Source organism: Lepisosteus oculatus, chromosome 29 (assembly GCF_040954835.1).
Source record: "Lepisosteus oculatus isolate fLepOcu1 chromosome 29, fLepOcu1.hap2, whole genome shotgun sequence".
NCBI classification, from domain to species: Eukaryota; Metazoa; Chordata; class Actinopteri; order Semionotiformes; family Lepisosteidae; genus Lepisosteus; species Lepisosteus oculatus.
Window position 1 is genome coordinate 7114233 of NC_090724.1, and position 9150 is coordinate 7123382.

At 44.7% G+C, this 9150-nt stretch overlaps 1 protein-coding gene across 2 annotated transcripts; it reads right to left on the bottom strand.

Annotated features, from left to right (window-relative positions):
* Positions 1–2065: 2065 nt before the first annotated feature.
* On the bottom strand, positions 2066–8792 carry armc6 (armadillo repeat containing 6). Of its 2 annotated transcripts, none has more exons than XM_006639858.3 (8): positions 8609–8792; positions 7950–8113; positions 6434–6519; positions 5000–5570; positions 4487–4632; positions 4182–4313; positions 3503–3640; positions 2066–2865 (listed from the first exon to the last, which is right to left on the bottom strand). In XM_006639858.3, exons 2-8 carry the CDS (start codon positions 8068–8070, stop codon positions 2653–2655), a joined length of 1407 nt encoding a protein of 468 aa, XP_006639921.1. In that variant the 5' UTR covers positions 8071–8113; positions 8609–8792; the 3' UTR covers positions 2066–2652. The 2 variants fall into 2 exon arrangements, with proteins under 2 accessions (XP_006639921.1, XP_015220750.1); XM_015365264.2 differs by having other exon boundaries at positions 7950–8140.
* Between the last annotated feature and the right edge of the window lie 358 nt (positions 8793–9150).

The window sequence follows — 9150 nt, forward strand, 5'->3', positions numbered from 1 at the left end:
GTTTGAATCCTTATGGATCTGTAAGTGAGTTTTGAAAATGTCAGCAGTCACAGCCTCTAATAAATTTAGGGCGGCGAGTTCCACAGACATGGCTCTGCGCACAAGAAATCTTTTGCCCGTTAGGGTAAAGAACCTGGTTTTTAGCAGAGTAAGAAGGCTTCAATCACAAAATCTCAGATTAGGAGGGGTACTATACTCAAGATAGAAATCCTACAAATAACCAGAAGCCAGACTGTTCTGTGTTTTATGTGTTCGCAGCAGAAACCTGAAGTCTACTCTGAATTCTGTGGGCAGCCCGTGTAGTTCATAGAGAACAGGAGTTGCAGGATTAGCTGGATGCAGAAGGTCGGGCACCTTGGCAGATAGCCTAATACGTCAGGCGTTACAGTCGTGTAATCTCGTTGGAACTGGTTGTTCACTGGTCAACACAGCAGGAAAACAACACATACCCTTGTGACTTTTCTCAATCTCACTGGGCAAACGATCAAATCGTCAACACGCTGCATTTGTGGCTCAAGATAGGTCTGGGGATTATTTACCGACATTGATCTTTTTTGAAAACGTAATAGTGGTACTTTGTTTTCCAAGGTTTACCTTACTTACGTCTTGCATTAACTTTACTTTGCTGAAACATGGTTTCGGTCTTCTTTATTACACCACTCTTCTTCCAGGGTATAACACACTTGTAAAGTAGAGATCAAGGAGCTTGAGAGCACACCTTCATTCAGCACTGACTATACAAGACGAGCACAGTTGACACACGGAGCTATGGGTTTCGAAAACCACAGATGGGAGTTATCCCATAGGTAAAAGATTCATTGGAAATTACTGAACACCTTCAAATTGTGTAGTTTGCTTGCCCAGACACCATGTTAGCCAGGTCTGATGGCCTTATCTCTCTCTTCAGGATGTCAGCAGGAAACCTTGGAACCCAGCTGTGATATTTTAACAGCCAAGGACCCCTTGGGACAGGAGAGGGAACCGCAGTGTTGGGCTCATGCAGACTTAACTTGCCCATAAGGGAATGATGGGAATCTAACCTGTGAATCAGCTGTTCTGTGCTTTAACTGTTCTCATCCATTTCTGGTCCTGGTTCAAAAGTGAAGGTGGGGGAGGGGTTACGAGGAGTGTGTAGGGGCCCGAAGCAAACTGTCCAGCACTCAGCGTTTGTCGCTTTCTGTGTCTGCAGTCCCCTTTAATTTCTCAGACCGGTAAATCTCAGTAACAAAATGAATTCCTAGATGGCATAGAAAAAATTTGAATTAAGCACAAATTTGTGAATTTTCTGAAAGTACTGTAAGTCGTCATGTTGTTGTAATGCCATGGTCTCACTACGGGCAAGAGCTCCGATGATTTGTGACGAGAAGCAGCCCTTCCTGCTCACTAGTCCCTGTGATGACTAATGTACTGTGATGTACGAGCGAATAACTACAGGTTGTGCAGCAGATATTTCACCACAGAAAGTTTCCAATGTGATCTGCATGGTTACAGTTAACAAGTTAGTTCTTCTAAAACCTTCTTAAAGTCGAGAGCAATATTTCTATTGGACTAAGAGATGTTTTCATAAGTCTGCTTGTTTACAATGTAATAGGGCCACTTCACCTCATTGGATGTTTTTTTGCCTTGTTCTAAATTGCAGAATATAACACTGCACATTCTTGTAAATATCAACTATTTTGTGATGTAAATTGGAGGTTTTACAAGTTACTGAGTATATTTTACTTTTCCAGTGGTTTGAAATGCACTTATCAACGCTGATTCTTTCTAACCCCAAAATATAAAAATAGTGTTGCAGTTCCCCTTTAAGATGTGAGATTACACTGGTCATCCTAATTCCATGCTTAATTTCTGCCATAACATTACACATGTAAAATAAAATAATACTGGTACAGAACTTTTCCTAAATAGCTTGTGGCTCTGAAAAACGTGTGAAGGTGAAGGTTAAAAATGCATCTTCATTCCTACTTGCTAATTACAGATTTAATCCTTCAAATGTGGTCTTGGTGACAAATGTCTTATAGTGTGTTATGAAATTCCTATACCTTGAAAGTACACATTGCTAAAGTCTTGTTACTGTTTTTTATTTTTCCATATAAAACTCCAAAGGAATTCAACTTATCAGTACGTATAAGTACAGAGTCCATCTTTTCATAACAGGTGAAATAAAAAGAAATATGTTAATACTAAGGAATACAAATGTACAAATTAGAGGACACGGCGTCTTCAAAAGGGCATTTGGGGAACCGAATGGATACATGTGATAAGCACTCCTTGCACTCCGGTGATCAAGCCACAGCTTCTGCTGCTCGTGGCCAACAGGCTGGACAGCGATTTCAGGACAGAGGTACAGCGGACAGGACTGAGCAGAGGTTTGGGAGAGCATAATGCACATTCACAGAATTCACACAGACAGACAGGCGGGCTTTCTTTGACGTGTCACTGACATGCATGGTGACGAGCACCGACGAAGTATTTAGGATTCTTCACTGGCTATCAAAAGGACTGAACACAGTAAGGGCTGTCACAAGCAGACAACAGGGTGCCCTGTGCGTGACCAGACTGGGGACCCTCACTCTGATGTGGCACCCTGCTGCCCTGGACATCGTCTTGCCCAGACAGCGGCAGACCCCGGCTCGGCCCCTGCCTGCCTGCTCAGTGGGACAGGCTGCCCTTCTGGCCCGTCCACAGCTCTCGCAGCTCCACATGGCAGCCCAGGTCGCGGAGGGCGGCCCTGGCCACGTCGCCGCAGTCCCGGTGGGAAGCGAGCGCCTGGCCGATCAGGGCCTCCGCGCCCAGCTCCAGGATCACCTGGCTGAAGTCCTGGGTCCGAGCCACCAGGTTCCGCAGCAGCATGCACGCTTGCTTCTGTGGGGGGAGGGTCACAGGACAGAGGCCTTCAGCACAGACAACTAGCAACCAGGTGGCATTGCTTTCATTGTCAAGATATTTACCAGTACTGGCTGCAGACCGTTAACGCTTAAGACCAGATAAATTCATAATGAAAACAGTGTTTGTGTAGTAGTTTGGTATACATCAGAGAATAATACTGACCATATATTTTTCATGCTGAATACACAATTATAATAGTAATTCCTTGCACTTGTATAGTGCTTTTCTGCACACTCTACTCAGTGCTTTACAGGTAATGGCACTTTGTCAATGGGGATTCTCCACCACCAGCAGTGTGCAGCCCCACCTGGAGCAGCCAGAGTGCCCCATTACTCTCCCCGCTAACAGTGGGGAGGAGAACAGACTGATGAAGCTAATTTATAGATGAGGATTATTAGGACACCATGATTGGTAAGGGCCAACGGGAAATTTGGCCAGGATGCCGGGGGTTACACCCCTACTCTTTTCGAGAAACGCCCTGGGATTTTTAATGGCCACAGAGAGTCAGGACCTAGGTTTTACGTCTCATCCGAAGGACGACGCCTTTAGTATACTGGGTTAACGAGTTCTGCCGGTTTAATCAAAGAAGAGTTCCCTCCCCCAGACAGCTCACCTGCACGTGGACGTCCCCCGGGTGGGCCTTCATGGCCTGCAGGGCAGCCAGAGCCCCCCCACTTTCCATGATCGCCTTGCAGTTGTGGGGTTTGCGCAGAGCCAGGACACAGAGAGCTGCACAGCCCTGCTCACAGACCTGCGAGGAGAAGCCAGTCAGTGAGAAACACGACCTGAATCCAGTGGACTGGAGTCCTGGAATCATTCAGGTTTGAGCTGACTATAAAACGACCCCCCGAAGAGCTGACAGCCGTGTTCTCCCTCATTTTTTTGAAAAAGAATTTGGAATCTGACATTAGTTTTCATTATATACTGTATATGCCCAAGTTGGAATCGCCAAATTGTCTTGAGATTTGTCCACATAGCAGTGACTCCCACAGTGCATGGGCCAGAATGAAGACTAGCAAGCACGTTTCATGTTATTCCAACACATCCACCTATAAGAGCCCTTCTTCGTTTGGAGCAAGGCACCTGAAAGGTGGCTACTGGTCAGAGAAGCGATGGTTATCTCATAGATGTCACTGTGAGTCTTCAGACTCAGCTTAGCTGACCTTGCAGTGACTCTCTGCTGCCCAGGAATCCTGGTCACAGTCAGCTACTGATAAAACCCGTGTTCAAACAGGAAGTATCTCCGTGGTCTTGGGGCTCCAGCTGTGGTGTGTTTCTCCTGGGATACGCACCTGTGCATTGCTCATGTGTCTGTTCATCGCCATCACAATCAGCTCTGTCCCTCCTGCGTTCACCACAGAGTCCTTGACATCGTCATTCCCAGCAACGGCTCTCAGTGCGCTAAGCACCTGCTTCACGAGTTCCTGCAGGGAACATCGGGGAGTTTAAACTGTACCGCAAGAGCTCGGTTAATCTCGCAATGCAAATCTCCAAACGGGATATGAAGAGTCCTCTATCTTTTTTTCTTCTTTTCCCAAGCAGCTAGACTGTCTCATATGTATTGCCTCAGCTACCGTGCAGAGACAGGGTCTCATACCTGGTGGTCCAGGCTGTCTGCCAGCAGGGTGATAATGAACTTTAAACCCCCCATGTCGGCAATGTCCTGACAGAACTCGTTCCGTACGGCCAGACGGGACAGCGTGCTGCAGAGCTCGCTCAGGACGCTGGGGTTGTCTGAGTGAGCTGGGAGGAGAGAAAAACCGATTGAATAAAATACAGACTTGTTTGTATTTTAATCAAGAACAGACGGTCACAAAGCCATTGCTGAAAAGCAAGCTCGGACTGTCTTCTATTCACTTTGTGAAATGGCTGAATGAAGCATCTATAGGCAGAAATTCATATAACCTGGGGAAACATGGAAGAAACTGCAGCACTGTTTCTATGGCTGACTGGGTATGACCTTTAACCCCAACTATACTTGGTCTTACACGTAGTAACCGCCGGGTTTCACAACAAAGAGGGAAAATGCTTGATGTCAGATTCCCACAGACTTAATTATATTTTAATTAAATGTAGTTGAATTGATAACTTCAGCTCTGCGTCATCTTACCTTCTGCTGCCTTGATGATGACCTTTAACCCACTATGCTCCAGCACAATCATCTTGGCATGGTCATGGGCGTGGCCAAAAGGGACTCTTACATCATCATCGAAGGTCATGACCCTAAGCGTGGCACAGGCCTCCCTGACTAACTCTGGCTGGGAGTTGTACCGTGAGATGGTGCCCGTCAGCAGCGCCAGCACGCCGGCCTTCACCAGGTCCTGTCGGTTCTGCTCGTGCTTCAAGCAGCAGTGGCGCACGACTCGGACGGCCAGGCAGGTCACGCCAGGGTCGTCCTGGTGCTCGTTATAGACGCCCATCAGAAAGTCTCGCCCATCTGTGTCCAGCAGGTCTGGCTGTCCATCTGTCAGGGCTGCCAGGGCCCCTAGGGCTGCCAGCAGAGGTCTCCTCTCTCCGCCTGCCTTCTTGCAGTAGGAGAGGATTATGGGATAGGCATCCTTCTGGGCAGCCAAGTAGCGGTGAGAAAAGTCCATCTTGCACTGCTCTGTGAAGCGCTGCAGACCCTCACACAAGCTGTCTGTAGAGGAGGACTTCAGGGAGGTCTGCAGAGACTCTAAAGCCTAGGAACACAGAAGTGTGGAAAACAATTTTACATTGTCTCTTTATATTGACATGTTATTCCTTTTAAACACATCTTACCTTTTTTATTTTGCATCATTACAATTTTTACTTTAATTCCTTGTTATTACCCTTTATTTGTGCATTTCCTGTTATCATTGTCATTATCTTTTATGTGACCTCTCATAATTTGCATTAGGTTATTTTATGCTCCCTCTGCAAAGCACTTTGAGGAATGAAAGGAGCTATATTATTTTTATCTTATTATTATTGTACCCCTTAGCCAATAACCTTGACCTCATCTGTGTCCCAAAACACATGACAAAAAAGGAAACCGGATCAGCTAGAAAGAAATCGCTCAGCGGCACAAGGCAGACTGCACCGGAAACCCCTGGGTCACTGCCTCCATCCCAAGGGCTGCCGAGAGCTTCTGTGAAATGTTGCTTAAACATTTACTTATAAATTCAGATATACTTGTGCCTGATTTATTTATGAAAGTCTGCATTTTCAAAGGGTGTTTTATTTGCTGTGGGTTCGGAAGTCAACGTAACATTTTTGGATACGAGTATATATTACAAAACACGACTATCTTGCTGGACATTATGGATAAGATCACGGCGCTGGCTCTGCACCACAATTTTACAGTTGTACCATGCTTTCAGCACTTTTTTGTTTCTACTTTCACATGCCATCTTACAGCTTGTACTGTGCATTGCTAGACCCAGTAATGCTGTAACACAGTTTTGGACACAATTTCACCACGTTACATCACACTTCACTCTGCTTTTACCATAGTACACATTGGCCACCCCTTGTAAAGAGACTTACACAGCCTCACTCAATGGTCTGGCTTTATTGTCATCACCTGCAGAACACTGTGTGTCTGCTCCTCTTCGGTGTCCTCTGAAGCAGTCGTCCGGACAGCCTTCACAATATTACTGAGGTCCACACCTGGAAATGAACACATGCAAGAGCCTCATTTCCTATCAGCTCTTCCCTTTCACTCTTGCATAGTGTCAACAGCCAAAATATTGTTTTTTTTTCTTTCTCAGTGTTAAAATAACCTTTACTTGTCCCTTCATAGATTACCCTTAAATCGCCAGTTTCTACACGCGAGCTCCTGACAGAATTGCACGTGATTTTGTCAGCCCAGCCCCAGACAGTGGCACACCTCATGTCTGATGTTGTGGTTGAATCAGTCAGAAACAAGAAGTCATTTAAGGAGAGCGAGACCATTTTTTTTTTTTGCTTTAACTGCTGCATCTTGGAGAGCATGTGCTAACTGTTCCAAAATGTTCATACTTAATGAACAGCAGTGACTTGTTAATTTTTCTAACAGGCTCATTTTCTCTGTGCCTTTCCATTTACACAGTGCCTTTGTTAATGCAAACTCGTAAAAGCAAAGTCTGCTGGTGCTTGCATTTCTCATTCTGTGCACATTAATCAATAACAAGAGTAAAGAAAGTGCATGTTTTCAACAAAAGGATGTTTAGTGATGTTTTTGGTACTGTTTAAAGACAGTTGTAAACTGTCAGACAGGGAATTCAATTATAATTTGTCATCTATTATCAGTTTTAGTCCTGACTGAGACAATTCGGAACCAGATTTAAAACAGTCCACAGAATTCCAGCAGGAGTGAATTACAGTTTCACCATTTTAATAAATTGACTTGTTAAAATGGAGTAACTTAGAAACAATCCAAAATGAAAACGTACATAAAGACACTGCGGCTCTCAAGGACAACAGCCGGCCATTTCCCCAACATAATTATACCAATCAATTTACTCATTTGTACAAAAGGCATGTTTTTCTGAATCTTTATAAACTGGCCATTTAAGGGTGACCAATCAGACTGACTGGATGGTTTGGGGTGTCTTCAGAACCAGAGTTGGGCTCCCCTGATACAACAGTTCCTGGGGTTCAGCCATGGGATCCCCACACCTGCTAGCTTTTATCCCAGCTAAACTGTTTGCTTCAGTGTATCCTTTATTGAACCCAGATTTTTCCCCAACTCAAAGTTTGGAGATGTGAAGTTAGCTTAGGAAGTCATGTAAATGAAAGGGCTGAAGTTGTTCAAGTAGGGGAGCTGCGTCAGCATGCGTAGGTTGCAAGGAACAAGTAAAGGTTTATTCCATCCAGAAAAGAAAGGAAACACAACGTTTTGGCTGTGGAGCCTTCTTCGGCTCTACAGCCGAAACGTTAAGTTAAAGGGCAAGGTCCTACAAGCTTAGGAGGACTCTGGAAACAGTCAGACTTCAAATTTAATTGATTATCAGGTGTCAGTTAAGGGTCCGATTATTTCACGGAGAGCTCAAAACCCGGCAGGATGGGGAGCCATTGCGTTAAAGGGCCATCAGCGGGGGTAACTTATCTCCTCGTACCCTGAGACTCGAACTGTTGCACCGCCTCGATCAGCGCCTCGGCGGCGTCCATCTCGAACTCCTCCATGTTCTCCTTCACCACCGCGTCGAAAGTCTCCTGCGCGATCCGACGACTCGCCATCTTCGCTCCCGACAAAACCGGCCGGTTCCCGGAAACCTGAGAGCTGAACACAGCACGCAGAGACAGCCAGCTGGGGAGATGCAGCAAGATTACGGTGCCGTGTTGTTTTACGAGGCCGTTCACAAAGCCCTGGTATTGCTGTGAATGCCTAAGACCTCGTACTGTGCTGTACTGGCAAGAAGCATTAAATGTATATGTTATATAAAAATATGTATGTGGCGTGCCCCTATAAACAAGACGAGTGCATTTCGGGTTTTTTTTCCTTTACAGCGCATCCTTTTCCATTATGCTGTTGCGGCTGCATTGTTACACAGTGCACAGTTAAGGCTAACGCAAAAGCTGTCGTCCTTTTACAAACGCCTCGATTCTTTCTTCGAGCCTTAAGGCAACACCGTGCAAATCACTACGACTTAAATGCCGTAAAGATGAGAAGGATTACTTATGCACTCTTATTCTATTTTTAACACCAAAAAAAAACCAAAGCGCAATTAAATAAATACCTGCGGTTCAAATCACTATGAAATATATATAAACATACCTCTATGTAGGTCCAGATATTTCTCTTTTTAAAGCAATCGCTTTGCATTTAAACACAGTACCCAGACACCATTTACTGCCGCCCAGATCAACTACAACTGTCACTGGGATGAATAAACCTAGAAACCGCTAACGCTACGGAAGTATCGTAGGCAGGAATCACGATAAAGGACCTACGTCCAAATGTGGGGCTATGTATTTTAAGAATAGGTCGATGAACAGGACGCTGTGTTGTCGTTCCGTGTTTTGCTTGTGTCGGAATTATTGAGTTCCGCAGCACTTTAGTTCCTAGTCCACCCTTTTCCTATCAACAAAACAACATTCTCAGTGGCAATCGTAAAATAATATATAAATATAGATAATGAATACATTCATCACAGTAAGGCAGGTTGATTTTGCTTCGTACGTTTTTCAACTTAAAAAGCTATATAATGTTGAAATCTGTTTTGCTAAATTGATCATTTATCAGAAATTTTATTATAGGTTTTTATAAACTTGATATTTTCTTAAATTATCCATCTGTTAAAATAATACAAAAAATTG